The sequence below is a fragment of the Odocoileus virginianus genome, chromosome 20 (genome assembly GCF_023699985.2).
Source record: "Odocoileus virginianus isolate 20LAN1187 ecotype Illinois chromosome 20, Ovbor_1.2, whole genome shotgun sequence".
NCBI lineage: Eukaryota > Metazoa > Chordata > Mammalia > Artiodactyla > Cervidae > Odocoileus > Odocoileus virginianus.
The window spans coordinates 1,113,074-1,133,739 of NC_069693.1; the positions used below are offsets into that span (position 1 = coordinate 1,113,074).

The 20,666-nt window shown below is 43.5% G+C and overlaps 1 protein-coding gene across 5 annotated transcripts in view; it reads right to left on the reverse strand.

Annotated features, from left to right (window-relative positions):
• Positions 1–5,362: 5,362 nt before the first annotated feature.
• Positions 5,363–20,666, reverse strand: part of LOC110141093 (zinc finger protein 154-like) — a 37,993-nt gene continuing 22,689 nt past the window's right edge. Inside the window, exons 1-5 of one of the 5 annotated variants that reach the window (XM_020899850.2) lie at positions 16,976–20,239; positions 15,092–15,218; positions 8,087–8,195; positions 7,463–7,601; positions 5,363–6,198 (exon numbers count right to left, since the gene is read on the reverse strand). In XM_020899850.2, the coding sequence (XP_020755509.1) occupies positions 7,535–7,601; positions 8,087–8,195; positions 15,092–15,218; positions 16,976–17,011 (339 nt within the window). In that variant the 5' untranslated portion in view covers positions 17,012–20,239 and the 3' untranslated portion in view covers positions 5,363–6,198; positions 7,463–7,534. Of the gene's footprint in view, positions 6,199–7,462; positions 7,602–8,086; positions 8,196–12,058; positions 13,803–14,187; positions 14,288–15,091; positions 15,219–16,975; positions 20,245–20,666 lie in introns of those variants that run through there. The other 4 variants (XM_020899841.2, XM_020899862.2, XM_070451588.1 and 1 more) reach the window with 4 other exon arrangements.

Genomic DNA, 20,666 nt, shown 5'->3' on the forward strand with positions numbered 1-20,666 from the left:
AACCTCCTTCTGAAGGCCGAAAGTTAAGCCATGAAGTGGGAGGAAAAAATATTGGGCAAACACACACCAGATAAGAAATTTTTACTCACATTACATAAAGAGGTAAAAAACAAACAGCTGCATTCAAATGATTAACCATCTCAACAGCCAGGATTCTGGCCAGGTGTCTGTTTTTGGCTGGTGTCTAGCCAGGCCTGATTTTGTCTGTTTGTGGGTTTTGTGTTCTGTGCAGTTGGTAGTGCTGAAGCCTTCAGCCTATTTGCTAAGTTGCTTCAGTTGTGTCGATTCTTTGTGAACCCACAAACCTCCCAGGCTCCTCTGTCCATGGGATTCTTCAGGCAAGTTACTAGAGTCGGTTACCATTTCCTTCTCCAGGGGATCGTCCCAACCCACGGATCGAACCCGCGTCTCTTAAGTCTCCTTCATTGGCAGGTGGGTTCTTTACCACTAGCACCACCTGGGAAGAAGACTGTTTGGCAGGTGTGAAAGAGCCTATGGCACACATGCTTTGGATTGAAATAAGTTCAGGGAGCTGGCTCCAGTGCCTGGCTGTCATTCTCGGACAGTGAAGAGCACAGACAGGCTCCCATCAGGCAGTACAGGTTTCAGCTGGCTGTCGTGGAGAGAATCAAGTGGAAGGGTAAAGTCTGGATGCAGAGTCCTGTCAGGAGACTCCTGGGACATGCCTGTAACAGATGGCGGAGGCCTGCTCCAGTGCAATTGTTGTGACTCTCAGCCATTTGGAAGAGGCAGTTACAGGAATTGAAGAGGCAGAATCAAGGAACAGGAGTCAGCTATAGGAGGGAAGGTGACCCGTACGATACGCAGATTTCTGGCTGAGACAACTGGACTTGACACTGTACCAACTAGCACCTTTGGAGGGAGTCAGCCTACAAAACAGGTGCACAGCAACAACAAACAGTGCGGGGACGAGTGTCAGACATGGTGTGGAAGCCCTGCTGGAATAAACTTTAGCTCGCCTGAATGCTGACTCCCGACCATTCCAGCCAACCCAGTTTTATACATAACATCTTGTCAATTTTAAGACATACATTTGTTTTCCCATCTCTGGAATCAGGATGTTTTTAATTGAATGTGTGACATGATTTAGTTGGCTGTGTATTTTTTCAGTGGTACATATAATCATGGTTCTTCTGAAAATGGGATGAAATCTTGCATTTGATGAAATACAATGATGTCTATCAACCTTAAAAGGAAACAATACATAAGTGTGCTTCCTTATGACTTAAATTTTACCTTATTCTGAAAAGATCTGAAGTTACACACTCCCTGATTTTGACACAGAATAGAGAATCCAGAAATAAATCCATGTACTTATGATCAATTAATCTACAACAAAGGAAACTAGAATATACAATAGAGAAATTCTTCAATAAATGGTGCTGCAAAAACTGGACAGCTACATGTAAAAGAATGAAATTAGGACATTCTCTATAACCATATATAAAAATAAACTCAAAATGGATTAAAGACCTAAGTGTAAGACCAGAAATCATGAAACTCCCAGAGGAACACATAGGCAGAACATTTTTTGACATAAATCGTACCGATATTTTTTTGGATCTGTCCCTAAAACAAACAAATGGGCTTAACTAAAAACTTCTGCAGAGCAAAGAAAGCCATCAAAAAAAACCCTACTGGATGGAAAAAAATATATGCAAATGATGTGACTGATAAGGGGTTATATATATAGTAAAGTCGTTCAGTTATATCTGACTCTTTGTGATCCCATGGACTGTAGCCTACCAGGCTCCTCCACCCATGGAATTTTCCAGGCAAGTGTACTGGAGTGGGTTGCCATTTCCTTCTCCAGGGGATCTTCCCAAACCAGGGATCGAACCCAGGTATCCCACATTGCAGGCAGATGCTTTACCGTCTGAGCCACCAAAATAAGGGGTTAATAGCCAACATAAACAGCTCATACAACTCAACATCAATGGAACAGTCCAAATAAAAAACGGACAGAGAATTGAATACACATTTTTTTCCCAAAGGAAACACAGATGGTTAACAGGCACAAGAAAAGATGCTTAACATCACTAGTCATCAGGGAAATGCATGCCTGTCAGAATGATTATCATCCAAAAGAACACAAACAACAAACATTGGAGAGGATGTAGAGAAGAGGGAACTCTTGTGCACTGTTGTTAGGAATGTAAACTGGTGCATACCCTGTGGGGAAAAGCAAGGAGCTTCCTCAAAAAACTAAAACTAGAACTACTATATGACCCAGCATTCCACTCCTGGGTATATGTGCAAAAAAACACAAAACCAAAAACACTTTAAAAAAACACATGTATACATTGAAAAAACACATGCACCGCAATGTTCATAGCAGCATTATTTATAATTACTAAGATAAAGTGTCCATCAACAGATGAACTGATATATATTCACACACACACAAGGAAAATGGAGTTCTACTCAGTCATAAAAAAAAAATCAATGAAATTTTGTCATTTAGAGAAACACGTCATTTAGAGCAAACCCATCACTTCATGGCAAATAGATGGGGAAACAGTGGAAATAGTGGCTGACTTTATTTTTCTGGGCTCCAAAATTACTGCGGGTGGTGATTGCAGCCATGAAATTAAAAGATGCTTGCTTGCTCCTTGGAAGGAAAGTTATGACCAACCTAGACAGCATATTAAAAAGCAGAGACATTACTTTGCCGACAAAGGTCCGTCTAGTCAAGACTATGGTTTTTCCAGTAGTCACGTATGGATATGAGAGTTGGACTATAAAGAAAGCTGAGCGCCGAAGAATTGATGCTTTTTAACTTGGTGTTGGAGAAGACTCTTGAGAGTTCCTTGGACTGCAAGGAGATCCAACCAGTCCATCCTAAAGGAGATCAGTCCTGGGTGTTCATTGGAGGGATTGATGTTGAAGCTGAAACTTCAATACATTGGCCACCTGATGTGGAGAGCTGACTCACTGGGAAAGACCCTGATGCTGGGAAAGATTGAGGGCTGGAGGAGAAGGGGACGACAGAGGATGAGATGGTTGGATGGCATCACCGACACAATGGACATGGGTTTGGGTGAATTCCGGGAGTTGGTGATGGACAGGGAGGCCTGGCGTGCTGTGGTTCATGTGGTCGCAAAGAGTCGGACACGACTGAGCGACTGAACTGAACTGAACTGAGAGCAACATGGATGAACTCAGAGGGTTTACTCTAAGTGAAACAAGTCAACCAGAGAAAGACAAATACTGTATGATATCACTTACATGTGGAATCTAAAAAATACAAGTGATACTGAATGAATTTTTAAGCAGCAGATTCACAGATATAGAGAACAAACTAGTGGTTACCAGTGGGGAGAGGGAGGAGGGGTGAGAAAAGTGGGGAAGAGACTACAGCGGTAGCAGATAAAGAGGCAGAGACTATTAGGTATAAAATAAAGCTATGTGCTTAGTCACTCAGTTGTGTCTGACTCTGTGGCCTGCCAGGCTCCTCTGTCCATTGGATTTTCCAGGCAAGAATACTGGATCAGGTTGCCATTTCCTACTCCAGGGGAACTTCTCGACCCAGGGATCGAACCCTGCATTGGCAGATGGATTCTTTACCACTGCACCGCCTGGAAAATCCATAAAATAAGCCCATAAAATAAGCTAGGATACATTGTACATGGTAAATACAGCATATATTTTGTGATAACTAAATGAAGTATAATCTTAAGCGTGTTAATTACTACACACCTGTAATTTCTATAATATACATCAACTAAACTTCAATTAAAAAAAAAAAGTCAGTGTGATTTCACTGTTGATGGGAGTTGGAAAGTTACCAGCAGCCCAACAATATATTCTATTTCCACCTTGGACATAGAGTAGCTACAATTAATCTCAAGAACACAGTAATAGAATTTAATATGATTAGGGAGTTGGAAGTTTTAATATTTTACTTTAAAAGTTGAATGTATAGGTATAATTGACTTGTTACACACACTTATTAATAAGTAACTTTTGATGAGTTGATGCATGTTCAAAACCCCAAAACCAATTTTCCTCCTGTTTTTTAAAATTTCTCCTACTCAGCATATAAAATTAATGATACAATGACATATTGTATATTGTTTTGGCTATTTTCAAATATATACCAAAAAAAGAGACTATTATGAAGCCAGATGAACCAATCATACATCATTTCGTGGCCATTCTTTGCTTTTTTTAATGTGCTTATTTGCTCCATGGCATGTGGGATCCTTCTGGATCAAGACTCGAACCTATGTCTCCTGCATTGACAGGTGGATTCTTAACTGCTGAGCCTCCAGGGAAGCCTTCATAGCTATTCTTACTTCATCTATCCCCATCTACACCAGCGGTCTAGTTTACCAGTTTCTTACCTATTCGCAAACTTGATTTTTAGGGGTTTCAGAGACCCAAGGAAATATTAAATGGAAAATTCCAGAAATGAAACAATTCACGAGTTTTAAATTGCAAACCTTTCTGCATAATGCAATCTTTCACTACCCTCTTCATCTCTCCCATATGAATATATATTTGTCTAGTAATCCACGCAGGCATTCTATCATCTCACATCATCACAAAAGAGGTGAGTACAGTATTATATATTTTGAGAGACCACATTCATCTTAACAAATACATATTTATTTGGCTGTGCTGGGTCTTAGTTGTGGCACGTGGGATCTAGTTTCCTGACCAGGGATCAAACCAAGTGCCCCTGCATTGGGACCTTGGGGTTCCAACCACTGGACCAGCAGGGAAGTCCCTCACTTTTATTACAGCTATTGTTAATCTTTATCACAGGTACATACGTACAGGGAAAAACAGTACATGTAGCGCTTGGTTTCGGGCAATCACTTGGAGGTCTTGGGATGTTACCTGCTGCAGATAAGGGGGGCCTAGTACTAATTCCACATACAGCATCATTTAATGTATAATCTCTGCAGAACTGACTTTTTTAAAAGGTATTTTCATAACTCAGTAATCATAAAAATGTAAGTATTTTATCAATGCTGAATTGTCTCAAAATGTGTTTCTTAAATCAGATTAGTTGCAATCAGAATCCAAAGTGTATTCTGGAAGCATTCATTAACTGTCTCTCACAGATCTCTTAACACATGGGGTGCACTTACCTTGTAAAATTCTCATTTCTTACAGTTTGTTGTCATTAGTTTGTCTGAATTTGGCATATTCTAGATGTGTCTCTGATACTGTTGAACTGATACTGACCACCCTTCCCCCATATATCCTGTATACTAGATGCCGATGAGATGGGTGATGAGGTTTGATCCCTGTGGAGAGATGCGTGATGATGACTGTTAGGGAAATGAAAACAAAAATTTCTCCCAATCAAGAAATCTTTTCCACAAGGTAGTAAAGAGACAAAATCAATTTTATTGTTAAAATAAGTTTTAAAGGATTACAGTGCATCACAGGCAATCCACTAGGAAACTGTAAAGACAGAAAAAAAAAAATCTAACTCCCCTAGTCCTCGAGAAAGAGGAGTTGACAATACCATCTGTCACACAGAGTCCTAATTTTACCTGGTAATTGGGGTGACTGTGTAGTTTACTGGTTTTATCTAGAGGAAACACAAAATTCTCATCTCTATAACTGAAGGTAGTTTTTAAAGTCGGAGCACGGCATCCACTAAGATGCGACTCCTATCCTCCTAACAGAACTGCCTGGTGAGCTATCTCCCCATCTTCAGTGTTAGGAGATGGGAGCCAGGTTCTTGAGAAAGACATAGGAATCCTAAACCTGGAGGAAAAAAAAAAAAAGACCAGCTGAAAAAAGGCCTTCTTAGAAGTCTTCAAAGACATGCATTTTAAAAAGATGAGACAGTTCCTACAAGTTTTCTAAAGTAAATGCTGAGAGGAAGGAAATCTCATTCCCCATTTTCAACAAGAAGTAATCTCTTTTGTTTTTTATTTATTTATTTTTGGCTGGGCTGGGTCCTCGTTGCTGAGAGGGCTTTCCTCAAGTTGCACCGCACCGGGGTTACTCTTCATTGCAGTGTCCTTCTCGTGTTGCGGAGCCCGGGCTCTAGGGCATGCGGGTTCAGCAGTTGCAGCACACGGGCTTAGCTGCTCCTCAGCATGTGGGATTTCCTGAAGCAGGGGTAAAACCAGGCTCTCCTGCATTGGCAGGTAGATTCTTTACCACTGAGCCACCGGGGAAGTCCAATCTCTTGTCTTTTTAAGTGTGTATCTGTGGAATAAAATAATTTGTATGTGACACATCTGGAAACATGAACAGTGTGATTGTGTTTTGGTACCACACCATGACACAGCTTGGATACAAACACTTCATGTACTAGATACAACCTGCCTCCATGTATCTAGGGATATAGTGTGATAGCGTGGGGCACTGTCATCCTATCCTATGTGAAAGGCACAGATGTACAAGACGGGCCAGACCTCATCTAGTGCATTCAGGGACAGTGGTCAAGTTTAGTTCCCTAGCAGGGAATAGGAATGTTCTTAAGGAATGTTCATTGTCAGTCACTGGTCTTCTTTTTACCTCTAAGTGGTGAGAACTAAACTCACTAGCTGGAGGAGGTGAGAGAAGCGCCATGGGGACAGGGACTGGTGAAGGTTACAGTGGGCATTCTTAGTCCTGAGCCTCTCTTCCAGGGTCCACAACAGGGAGAGTGATTACTGGGTGACAGCTGAGCAGCGGGGCACTGATTGGAGGAGACACCCTGCGGCGACGTGAGGAGGAAGACCAACAACCTTGGGATGACTCACATGCGGCAGCAAGGGCCAGTCATGTGTTTGGGGTGACACCTGGGGAAGACGTTCTGGGCCTGTGGGGTAGGGACCATGTAGGAGGAAAGACCATGTAAAGACAGAGGAGGAGGACAGTCATTTGCAAGCCTCAAAAAAAAAATCACTGTTAACCCCTTGTTCTCAGACTTCCACCCTCCAGAAATGTGAGGAAGTAATCTTCTGGTGCTTAAAACTCCCAGACTGTGGGGCCTTGTTTAGGCAACCTGAGAACATCAACACAGGGACCAGCGGCATCTGGAGAGAATCTCAGGGCCCCAGGGGAGGCTGAGAGGGACCCTAAGAGGAGCCCGAGGGAACAAGGAGGAGAGGTTTCTTGGGGTGCAACCAGGCCAGAGGGGAGGGGGGACATGGTGGGTGAGCCTTGGACTGATGTCTACACCCCCACCTCTGCCGGGCTCACAGCAAGCGATGCCCCTCCAGTCTCACACATGACATTTCCCCTAGTGCAAAAGGGGGATAATGATGGGGCTGCCTTGGGGGCTCTTAGAGGACAGACAGGGCTGGGCCCAGAGGGAGGCCCCCAAGGGGGCAGCTGTGAGTTGAGAGTCTGCAGGCAGGTGGTGGGGCCTACAGCGAGGCTGCAGGGACAGCAGAGTTCCAGGGGCCACGGGGCTCTGGCCAGTCAGGGAGCTCTTCCCAAAGTAGCTGGGATCCCTACTGTGGGTCCCACTTGGAGGCTGCACCTGTGTCTTCAGCAGACAGATAACCGCCCCGCTGAGACTCTTCTGCCTCGGGGTTCAGGTCACTGCTCTGCCTCATCCCAGCAGCAGGGCTGCCCGCTGGTTCTGGAGCCTCATTTTCCTTGTCTGTGGAATGGAGCCACTATAAAAGAACAGCAGACTCACAGATATATAGTGAGAGATTGCCTGAGATTGCCATGGCAGAATAGGGGTAGGAGAGGGAAGGACTGGGAATATGGGATTAGCAGAGGCCATCTATTATATTATATATAGGATGGATAAACAAGGTCCTACTGTATAGCACATGGAACTATATTCAATATCATCAGACAAACCATAATGGAAAACAGTGAAAAAGAATGTATGTATTACTGAGTCATTTTATTGTACAAAAGAAACTAACATGACACTGTAATCAACTATACTTCAATAAAATATTTTTAAAAATAGTGGAGGCCACTCAAGCAAAACCAGAAACAAAATCCTAGAGGACAGAAGTCAGCAACGAAGGACACCCTTTGTTGAAACTGGAACTTCTACCAAGGTAGGTGGCTTAAGTACAGGAAGACTCACCACCATGATCTGGGATTACCAAGGAGATGAAAAGCTCAAAGGGCTTCTAGGCACCTGCTTTGAATCCAAGGCAGTGTCAGAGTTGGTGAGGGCTTGGGCAGGTCTGCATCCTGTATCCTGCTTCTGACACCACGTAATGCCAACCAAAAAACAACACAGGAGGCTGCAAGTAAGAAAAGAGTTTATTTGGAGTCTTCAGAAAAGCCAATTCAGGAGACACAGAATCAGGTAACCCCAAAAGAATGTTCCGGGAGAAGAGACTCAGGGGCTTACAAAGACAGAAAGCCATGAGTTTCTTCAAGTTGCCTAGTGAGAACTGTGATCGAGTCTGATGGGATTTAGGAAATATTTGTCCTTAAGCAATCAGGAGTTTTTTAGGGTTGGGGTCCAACAGGTATAGATAGGTGATCATGAGTTACTTTAGACTAATGATTTGATAAGCATCCTAAGTTCCTGGCAGATGTTCTAGATGGCTTCATTAGGACAGTAAGTAGTCAAAAGAACAGATTCCATCCAGGCTGAGAGCTGCATAAATCACACTTCCTGAATAGCCTCTGGACCCCATTTTAGAAAGCCCTGCTCAATATAGACTCCATTTTGATTTTCCTCTCACAATAGTAACCCCAATGGCTGAATAAATTTAGGAAGAAACATGTGTGACAAGTGGTGCTGTCAGATTCTCAACTTTTTTTGGTTTGTTTTCTGGGCCTATTTCTTACCTTTCGAGTAGACCTACTTCAAAGGTTTTAGGATAAGGAATCAGAGCTCCTCTGTCCATGGAATTTTCCAGGCAAGAATACTGGAGTAGGTTGCCATTTCCTCCTCCAGGGGATCTTCCCAACCCAGGGATCGAACCCGTGTCTCTTGTGTCTCCTGCACTGGCAGGGGGATTCTTTACCACTGTGCCACCTAGGAAGCCCATAAAATATCACTACAGAGGAAACACAACATACTGGTATGCTGTCCACTCTCAAACTCCATGTTCAGTGATACCACATTAGAAGTTTTAAATTGACAGCAGTGGGAATATTCACATTGGGGAAACTGCAAACAATGTAATTCTTGGCTTGATTATGGGGACTATGTTAGTAATGCAGATTAAACTTAAAATATGCTGTACGTGGCCACCGCACAGTATACAGCAGAAAAAAATTAGAAGATAGTATTTCAGAATTTAAAAATAATTATTTCTTATGGCTAGGAATTACATCCCTAAAGAATGAAGTTTCAAATTAAGTCTTTGTTGTTTCATTATCTTGCTAATAAGAAGAGAAACAGTCAAAATTATTTCTATAAAAATGGATGAAAGTTACCAAGAGGACACACACTAGTGGGAAATTTAAAAAATGAAAAAACACTCCATATTTGAGGAATGCAATTAAAACAACAGTGAGATAACACTACACATTTATTTTAAAAGTCAAAAGTTTAAAAAGACTAAACATATTGGCAAGGATATGGAAGAACTGGAAGTCCCAAACTCTTCTTTAAGAATACAAAAGGAAACAACCATATTAGATTACAGTATGTGCTGATGTGCTCAGCTGTGGCTGACTCTTTGCGACCCCATGGACTGAAGCCTACCATACTCCTCTGACCATGGAATTTTCCAGGCAAGAATACTGGATTGGGCTGCCTTTTCCTTCTCCAAGGGATCTTCCTGACCCAGGAATTGAACCCAAGTCTCCTGCATTGCAGGCAGATTCTTTACCACTGTGCCACCTGGGAAGCCATGGAGAGATTAAACTGCCTTCCATTTGGCTGTCCACCAACTCCCGTCACAGTACAGTCCACAGACGGAGAAAGGGCCAGGTGGCCAAGTCAGAGCAGAGCAGGCAGCTCCAGTGTCTACAAGGAATTCAGTTTTACTGACCCAAGGCTCTGCTGAGGTAATGAAAATGGATCAAGCAGGATCTGTATCCAGGCAGGCACTCGGGCCCCATCAGTCACTGTGTGAGCTCTCTCATCCAACTTATTCACAAAGAACTGGGGTTGGTCAGGGTTGCCCCTTGGGTGTCCCCCAGGAGGGCACTCAAGACATCCCCCCTTCCAGTGTCCCCCTTTCTGACAAAAGCACATTGGTTCAGGCCCAGGTGGCTTCCTGGGAGTCTGTCCAGCTTTCTCAGTCCTTCAAGGTCCCCTCGAGGTGGTGGCTGAATCAAAACAGCCAAGAGCTGCATTTTCTTTATTAGTCTTTTATGCTTATTGGCCTCCTCCATCGAGTCTTGGTAGTTAGACCTTGAAGGCCTCCTCTACCAAGGTTGACAATGGGGTCTGGGGCCCAGCTCAAGCTTTTGTAATTTTCTACAGATATCAGGAGTAGCCTGCATGATAAAATGCATGGCAAATAGTGTTCTCCCCTCTGTGGACTCAGGGTCTGTACAGATGTAATTCCTTAATGCCTCTTATCACCTGGATCAGGAAGACTGCTGGGTTTTCATCTTTTTCTTGTGTAACCTCTCCTACCTTAACATAGTATAATGTTCTTTAAAAAGTCATACATTCACTAAGCCTGTAACTCAGGCATTGCAGCCCAAAGTATTAATACAGGAAAAGTGAAACATAACCATGTGAAGAACTTTTCATATATTCCAATGTCTGCAGTTTTACTTGCAACAGTCAAAAACTGGGAACTCAAATACAGATAAACAGATGAATGGACAAATAGTGGTATATCCACAGAATAGAATTCTCATCAATATAAAAAAACAAACTACTCACTGATAAATATTTCACATAAGGGTACCTGAGAGGAAAAGCATAAACACTTTGTGATTCTAATCATATAAAATTTTAGACAATTAAAACTCATCTAAAGAAAAACAAATCAATGGTTGACTAGAGGTCAGAGTGACATCAAAAAAGGAAACAAGGTAAAAATAAAAGTAGGTCAGTTTTTTTATGGATGTGATGATGGTTTCATGGATTCATATAAATGTCAAAACTTATCAAAGTGTATACTTTAACTATGTGCATTTTACTGCAAGTATTTTTATGTTATTAAAACATAAAAATATATTCAAAATACAAATCTGGATTTCTCACCATTTAAATAAATTCCCGATATTGACTTCACCACTCTCTGCCTCATGCTTTGGGAGGGGCAGTTGGCCTCAGAGGTCAAAAATATAAGCAATGAAGACTGTTCCCAACGTGACTCAACAGGAATATTGTCACAATGTCTGCTACTCACTGAAAAGATATCCCTTCTCTCTATCCTCACTTTTCTATCTGCACAGAAATGGCCTTGAGGACAGCTCAGAGAGATAACAGAAACCACAAAACTTTTGGATTATTTTCTCCTATAATGCTCACTGCTAATACAAGATGCACAATTTAGGAGGCCTGAGAATTTCTGTACATGTTCATCCTTCACAGCCACAATGACTGGGAACACTGTGGAGGCTCTTTTAAATGGGCACATCCAACCGGTCTGTAATAGTGTCCTGCTCCCACCATTAATCTAGTGCTTTCTGTAACAATTACCATCCCCACCATAATCTTAGAATCAGTGATACTACCTACAGAATTCTGCATGTGAGAGCACATGGCTCCACTGCAGAGCCTGAGAGTATGTTCCTCACCAGTGCGCACACACAAGGCAATATCCCCTGTAAACAAGACAACTTCATGCTATTTTCAGAAGCACTGATGGTTGTCACAATGACTACTCCTTCCTTAGATTGACCTCTGAACCCAGAAAATACACACTCAGGCCACAGATTAGAACCAGAAAGTTCTGCAGTCTTTCCTGGGAAGCCTTGAGCAACAAGCAGAGTCCTCTGGACCCAAAATGGGTCATGTCAGTGACATAACTCATCAAAGCAATGAGAAGAAATGAGTGCTTCTCTGGCTTCTCACAGTCCCTCCCATGAATGGGAAAAATCAAGGTTCCTTTCCTGAACACTCTGGGGTGGCTGAAACCTGACAGGTGGGAGAAGTGACATGGCTTTGGCCACAGAAACTGTCAGCAACAGAAGTCTGACAAGAGGCCGGGTTAAAAAGTACAATGTAGCTCCCACATACCTGGGATGTTTGCAGATGTTTGGATGTATGATGTTCAATTCAGATGGTACCACCAGGAAGGATCTCAAGAGTAGATTCGCTGAAAAAGGAAATTGTACGATCCTACACATGTGTTTTTCCCTTCTGAAATCTGTGGTTCCAAAGAGTCAAGACTTTGGGTTAATGGCCTTATCACTTTCATTGCATTCATAAGGCCTTGATCCAGTGTTTTAAGAGACTGGAGTTGTAGGTAAAGAACTCAACAGATTCCCCAAATTGTAAGGCCTTTTCCCAGAGTGAATTCTCCGATGTGTGATGAGGTTAGAGCTTTGGCTAAATGATTTCCCACATTCACTACATTTATAAGGCCTTTCTCCAGTATGAACTCTCCGATGAGTAGTGAGGTTGGATATGTATCTAAAGGATTTCTCACACTGATTGCACTTGTAAGGCCTTTCTCCAGTGTGAACTCTCTGATGTTGAAGGAGGACAACATTTTGGCGAAATGATTTCCCACATTCACTGCACTCATAAGGTCTTTTTCCAGTGTGAACTCTCCAATGTTGATGGAGTGAAGAGTTTTTCTTAAAGGATTTCCCACATTCACTGCAGTCGTAAGGCCTTTCTCCCGTGTGAACTCTCCGGTGTGTAATGAGGTTGGAGATATATCTAAAGGATTTCCCACATTCACCACACTCATAAGGCCTTTCTCCAGTATGAACTCTCCGATGCTGAAGGAGTGAAGAGCTTTGTCGAAAAGATTTCTGACATTCACTGCATTCATAAGGACTTTCTCCAGTGTGAACTCTCTGATGTTGAAGGAGCACAGAGTTTTGGGAAAATGATTTCCCACATTCACCACATTCATAAGGCCTTCTCCCAGTATGAACACTCTGATGGTGAATGAGGCTGTAGCTTTTGTTAAAAGATTTCCCACATTCTTTACACTCATAAGACCTTTCTCCAGTGTGAACTCTCCAGTGCTGAATGAGATGTGATCTTTGGATAAAGGCTTTCCCACATTCACTGCACTTGTAAGGCCTTTCTCCAGTGTGAACTCTCCGATGCTGAATGAGGTTTGAGCTTTGGCTAAAAGATTTGCCACATTCGTTACACTCATAAGGCCTTTCTCCAGTGTGAACGCTCCGATGTCTAATGAGATGAGAGCTTTTGCTAAATGATTTTCCACATTCGCTGCACATGTAACATCTTTCTCTAGTGAGGACTCTCTGGTGCTGAACAAGTGTGTGTTTGCCACTCATAGGTTTTGTGTAGTCTCCCCAATTATAATGATTTTTTCCCCTTAGAAAGGGAGTCTCATACTTAGTTCCACTGTGTGACTTGTGCCAGGTGTGTGTGGCCTGTTGGTGAAGAAATCCTGAGTTGCCCAGGAAGTCCTTCTCAATATTCCCAAGGGTAAAGGGCTTCATTGATACATAGACTTTGCAGCTGTTCACAAACAAGGCTCTCCCCACATCACTTCTCAATGGTTTCTCTCCAATATGCTGCTTTTGGTGCTGATGAAAGTTTACTCTAAAATAGAATGGCTTCTCACATATCCCACTCACATGGAGTTCCTGCCCACAGTGTGTTTCCTGGTACTCAGCCAAGTGAAAAATGTCACTCAAGATAGGGCCACATATCTCATAGAGGTTGGCCTTCTGGGGAGACAGACCTGCCTTAACAATCTTGATCTGTGAGTATCCTTGATCAGAAATACTCTGTTCAGAAAATGCCTCCTTATCCTCTTCTCCAGGCCAACAACCTGAAAGCAGAGAAATGCTGGTGACATACATACTGACTTTGTTCAAAGAAAAAGGCCCATTACAAATGTGGGCATTATAAATCCAGGAATGATTCAATGGGATTGTTTGTAAGATAAGGTGGTTGCATTCAAGTTAAGGATGGGGCTGCTTAGCAGCACTGGGCTTTTAAAGATTACAGAATGGGGAAGTCCTCACAAAGTAAAGGACACAACCATGGAGAGTGACACAAGAAGAGGCAGGGTCTACAGCTCATTCTGCAAACAATTTTCAGTAGGACCTTGACTGGTAGTGACACATGAATACTATGTAGTAGGTTATATTCAGGCTCAGGAAAATCCAACTGTAACAGAGCAGCTGGTGTTGAAGGATTAAAAATGTACATACCTTATGACACAAAAGGTATAGGCTGATGTTGGACAGCACTGCAGAAGAAGCAGTGTGAAAAAGCACTGAGGAATGGAGTCCAGGGAGGTAAGAATTAGCCCTAAGTTGGAAATAAGAAGTGACAAGTAACAGTGTTGAGAAGGTGGCTAACCGAAGAATGGGGAAGTGCAGGGAGAAAGTATGGCGGCCATTGTGATTGGCACCCAAAGGCTAGTCAGAGAATAGCTTTCTGGTATGATTTGCATATAGCCCTGACATTACACCCTCCCCCAGGGGCCACTTATCAGGACCAGACTATGTCCAAGTTCCATGTGCTGTAGTTGGAGTCCTTTCTGTTCTGTGAGCCTCTCCACTTCATCCTCTTGATGAGTAACTATGAAGAACCTGGATGATTCAAGGACTATGATAAAGACAGGACAGAAAAGCAGCTAGCACTGGCCAAAAATAACTCAGCACAAGACATAAAATTAAATATTACAAAAAGAATTTCAGAGGAGTATCTTGCAAGAATAGCCCATGCTCCATATAAAAGGAGCAGGTCAATGACAGCAATTTCTGGAACAAGCAAGAATGAGGAAATGTTAGCCAGAGAAAGGAAATAGAACCTGGGGTAGACTGGTACCTTGGATCTGGAAAATTCACCTGGCTATGGAGAGGGTAAACAAGGTGGAGAGACTCCTGACTCTGGATCCATCCCTGCAAGGCAAGGGGAAGCAGGTCTTGGATCTGTTAAGGAGAAAAGAGGGCAGTGCTCATTCCTCAGCCCTACCAACCACAACACCTACTCAGGGAACTGATGAAGGAAGCAGTGCCCAGGGTCCTGACGTGAGAAAGGAGACTTGCCAATGGACAAAGAGAAAGGGCGGAGACTAGCTCAGGGGAGGGGTGGGTTTGAGGTTCTTACCCAGGGAGCTTATAAGTGCCAAGTTCTCCAGCATCACATCATGATACAGGCGTTTCTGAGACTCATCAAGAAGACCCCATTCCTCCCAGGAAAAGTTCACGGCCACATCTTCAAAAGTCACACTATCCTGTCATAATCGGGACAGATGAAATCACAAACAAGCTCCTCTCAAGAGGACCTATATATCTATTCTATGACCATCCTCCTCCCAATCTCCCCAGTCAGAGGAGAAACTAGGCCCTGGTGCCATTGTATCCCTATAGGCCCACTGATTATGGGGTCCAGCCATCAGCGACAAGAGACAGGTGCACAAACAGATACTTAAAACTGTGGGCCTGACATAGAGGAATCCAACACTCCTGCCAGGCAATAACCCTGGTATGGTCAAGGTCATGTAAATCACAATACCAGAGACCTGGGACCATCAGACATACACCTTCTCCATGTACACATCACTCTCTAGACTGCACATCCCTCTTATCTCCAGACACCACAGGCACGTGGCCACAGCCAGCACCACCTCACCATCCCACTCTATAAGCCTCTCCTTGGCCTCCCCTCATGTTGAAGTATTTTGGTCACATCCTTTTCACTCCACTGGTGAGGATGGGATTCCTACCTAGAGTTATAGTGATGACCAAACATAGGACAACTAACACTGGACAGATGTTATCAGTAGCATCTTATTAATCCTATATATCCACAGACAGAATAGGAGAACACCACACACCACACAGGGCTACTCTGGAAAACAGTGGACAACCAAGAGCTGTGGGACATAAGCTTTATAGTACCAAGAAGGTAAGGTGCCCCTGCTCTCCAAAGGAGGATGCAAGTTTCTTTTCTAAATAACCCCAAAGGGCTGGTTGACAGCACCCACTACAGAGGGATAAGCAGGAATTATACCTCAGCCCCTTTATGAAAAGGGTTGTTTAGTTAAGGTGACCCTATCCACTGGGGCAGAGCAAGGTGGGGAACTGGTGCTACGGTCATTTGAGGTCCTGCCAGTTTTAACACATGTCCAGGCAGCATATAATACTGGGACTTAATTTTTGGACTTACACCACAATTTAGCAGACAGCATCCAGAATATGTTTGGCAAATTCATACAGGATCCAGTAATTCCCTAGGCCTCTCATGGCTCCCAGTAGCGGTGGCAGCGCCAAAATCTTCTATTAAAGGCCTCCCTGAGAGGCTCCATTTCTTACCTGAGACTCAACCACACACATCGCCTGTTCGTTTCCGACATCCACGGCCCTACTCCACTTTGAGGCTGTACCTGCTGTTCCCTTATCTGTCACAACCTTCTTCTGTCCACCTAACTCTCATCCAAAGCCTAGCCCATCGGTGGCGCACCTCAGGCCTACTGATGCTCACAAATGACCACATTTCCCCCTGATCTTATTCTCCAGGCTAAATGAAACAGGCCAGAGCACCCCGGAGTCATCAATTTGATGTCTCTGCATCTTTTTCCTTTGAACAGCTTTTGAAAACACTTTAACCTCTGACGTGGATTCTGCACTTTCTTTCTTAAAACTACCCGTCGCTTCTAGAGTTCTCACAGTAATGGACAACTTGCACTCTAGTAGTCCAGGCTTAACAGCTGCCTCATGTTGTTTATTCCCTGCAGACATCAGATGGACCCCAGGATGCCCGAGTCCACCCAGCTAAGTCCCACGTCCAAGCCTCTGCACTTGCGGGTCCCTCTGCCTGCACTCTCTCCGAAGCGCCACCAAACCGTCAGACGCAAGGCCCCACCCACGATTGCCTCACCGTCCTGAACCCGGGGACCTGAACTGTGGGAGCGGAAACAGGCGTCTGGCGCTCGGGGCTTTAGTGTCCACTGGGCTGAGGGCGGTGCGGGCCCGGAGGACGAGCGCTTACCTGAGGCGGGTCCCTCAACGCCGCCGCCGCCGCCATCGGACTTCTAGGCGCAGGGGACCGCAGTGCTCGAGAGGCGGAGGGATACCCGCGCCGCGGTCTCGCCCCCGGGCCTGGCGCGAGGTTCGGGAGGCGCCGAACCTCGGGCCCGCCTCTGTGCAGCGGAGACAGCACCTCCTCTCGGGCCTCCTCAACCGCATCACCTCCGTCCCAGCCTAGCGTTCCGGACCAGGCACGAGCTTGGGGCAGTTAAAATGGCCGCCTGGAGGCGGAGTTAGGCGGTCCCGCCCCCACTCTCTGTGCCCAAACGGTAACTCCTTGTTCCTGAGCCAATAAAGAACACTACCTTCGACGCAAGGAATTCTGAGTCCTGTAGTTCCCGTTTCCAGGCCAAAATGCTGAGCTCCTCCACGAGGAGGCTGGGGAAATTGTGCGCAAACTATCTAAGGCTAAAGAAAGAGAAGGTATCAAGCATTTCCCTTTGACGAACATGCAGAAACGCTTCCCTGGTGGCTCAGACGGTAAAGAATCTGTCTGCAATGCAGGAGACCTGGGTTCGATCCCTGGATCGGAAAGATCCCCTGGAGAAAGCAATGGCTACCCACTCCAGTATTCTTGCCTGGAGAATTCCATGCGCGGAGACTAGCATTCTTGCCTGGGAAATCTCCTGGACAGAGAAACCTGGCAGGCAACCCCCAGTCCATGGGGTTGCAAGGAGATGGGCACGGCTGAGCGACGAACTCTTTGACTTTCATGCAGAAAGAGTGCTCAGCCTTACTTGACTCTTTGCTGCCCCGAGGACTGTAGCCCACCTGGCTGCTCTTTCCATGGGATTTTCTAGGCGAGAACACTGGAATGTGTAGCCATTTCCTACTCCAGGGAATCTTCCTGACCCAGAGATCAAACCCGTGTCTCCTCCATTGGCAGGCAGGCAGATTCTTTACACTGACCCGCCAGGGAAGCCCCATCAATCAATTACCTCAATCCAATTAGCTGCAGAGGACAGTGGCACAAAAGAGAAAAGTTCAGTGGGGTAAAAAAGATAATGGATGGAAAAAACCCTAATTACAATTTAACCCACTGTGTCCTAGAAAAATTAATGGGTCTGCGCTTCCCTGGCAGTCTAGGGGATAAGAGTCTGCGCTTGCAATGGAGGGAGTGCAGGTTCGACCCATGGTGGGGGAACTAAGGTTTCATAAAAGGAAACAATCAATCTAAGAAAGAAATGGAACATTTTACTCAGGCCAAACAGGATTATAACCCAGGAACATGCTCTCAGAAACCTCCAAGAACTGTTAAAGATTGTTAAAGATCAAAGCATAATGATGTAGCATTATGTAGGTTTTTGTGACAGAAGGCTACTTTAAATGTTTTCTTTTTAATTTTATTTATTGGCTGCACCAGTCCTTAGTTGTGGCATGTGGCATCTAGTTCCCTGTCCAGGGATCAAACCTGAGCTCCCTGCATTAGGAGCCCAGAGTCTTAGCCACTGAACCATCAGGGAAATCCCAGAAGGCTACTTTAAATGCCATAGATAATTGGCAAAATCTAGATCTGTAAGTACAAAGTCGTAGGTTATCATGATCACTTACACCATCAAGGAGGCATATTATCTTTTTTTTAAAACAATAATTTATGTAATTTTTGCCAATGCTGGGTCTTCCTTGCTGCTTGGGCTTTTCTCTAGTTGTGGCCAGCAGGGGCGACTCTCTAGTTGAGGTGTGCAGGCTTCTCATTGAAGTAGCCTCTCCTGATGTGGAGCATGGGCTCTAGGGCACAGGGACTTCAGTAGTAGTGCGGCACAACTATTCAGTAGTGTGGCTCCTGGGCTCTAAAGCACAGGCTCAACAGTTGTGCTTATGGGCTTAGTTGCTCTGAGGCATGTGGGATCTCCCTGGATCACAGATGGAACCCTTGTCTCCTGCATTAGCAGGAGGATTCTTTACCGGTGAGCCACCAGGGAAGCCCAGGCACATTATCTTTTAAGGCATTGTCTTGTTGGTGCTAGGAAAATGTTGCTGTTTATGGGTTAAGCAGGTATTTCTGCCAATGGGGAGGTTTGGGGGGTGCATAATGCAGATATATGATATACAGTAGAGGGGAAAGGGAGGTCAAAGGACAGAGAAAATTTTTCATATTTAAATTATCCTTGACTTGCCTTAGAATACAAATTTTTACTGCATCAGTCATTAACTTTGAAAAACACAGACACTCAGACTTTAGGGCATCTGTTGATGTCGCAGTCAAAAGTTTCAGTCCATGGGATTTCCCTGGCAGTCCAGTGGTTAAGACTCCACACTTCCAATTCATGGGGTGCAGAGTCAATCCCTAGTCAGGAAACTAAGATCCCACATGCTGCTTGGTGCAACCAAAAAAAAGAAGACTCAGCCCTGCCTATGGAGAACTGTGACCAGAGTGAATTTGATCAATGGCCCGGGCTGTAATTATACATTTATTGGAAGCAATGGAGAACATGTTAAAGCTATAGAAGAAACACAATTATATTAGAAAACGTGGAAAATTATCCCAAAGGACCTAGTTACACCATCATATAGATGACAAATGGGGCTTCCCAGGTGGCGCTAGTGGTAAAGAATCCGCCTGCCAGTGCAGGAGATTTAAGAGATGCGTGTTTGATCCCTGAGTGAGGAAGATCCCCTGGAGAAGGAAATGGCAACCCACTCCAGCATTCTCGCCTGGGAAATCCCATGGACAGAAGAGCCTGGTGGGCTGTTGTCCATAGGGTCACAAAGAGTCAGACATGACTGAAGTGACTTAGCACATACACATATATGACAAATACAACACAAGGATGTAAGACAAATCTTTGAAATAAAGAGAACTAAGATGCATAATGTAAATATAAAATGGGAGTATGCTGCTTAAGATTTAAAGACGATTATGAAAAATAAATTTTATAAAAAGTAGAAACATTGAATTTTAAGTTATTGGTATTTGTTAGTGTGAAATGTTAATGCAATTGTCATAATAAAAGAGAATTTGTACTTTATAGACATATTCAAAAGATTTATAAGAGTGGTGATGTGCCTAGCATTTTCAATGCTATAATATTAGGAATATATATATTTTGAGAAAATGAAGAAGTGCATCTTCATACTCAAAGTTGACCCATATATAATTAAAAATCCTTTTAAAATCATTTAAAATATTATAATTAACAAGAAATGATGGGCATGCATATATGCAATAAAATTAAAAATCAATATTAATTTTTTAAGAAGCTTTCTTCTATTTTAAAATTTAAATGCAGTGTTACTGAAATACAAACAAAAATTTGAAAAACATGAACACTAAGAAATGTGATGGAAAAATGGAAAAAAGTCAAAACCTTTGAAATTAAACAGAAATTATGAAAACCACTTCTAAGTGATAATAGATACAAACCAAGTTTCTATCTAAGAAGGCTATTACAAATAAAAATACTGAGAGGTCACTTACTTTATGCATTTCAAACAAAATTCTATTGTTGCAGATCTTATTAAAGCTTACTTAAAAGAAATGTTTATTAGAATAAACTAAATGTATGGATATGAGAGTTGGATTATAAAGAAAGCTGAGCACCAAAGAATTGATGGTTTTGAACTGTGGTGTTGGAGAAGACTCTTGAGAGTCCCTTGGACTGTAAGGAGATCCAACCTGTCCATCCTAAAGGAGATCAGTCCTGGGTGTTCAC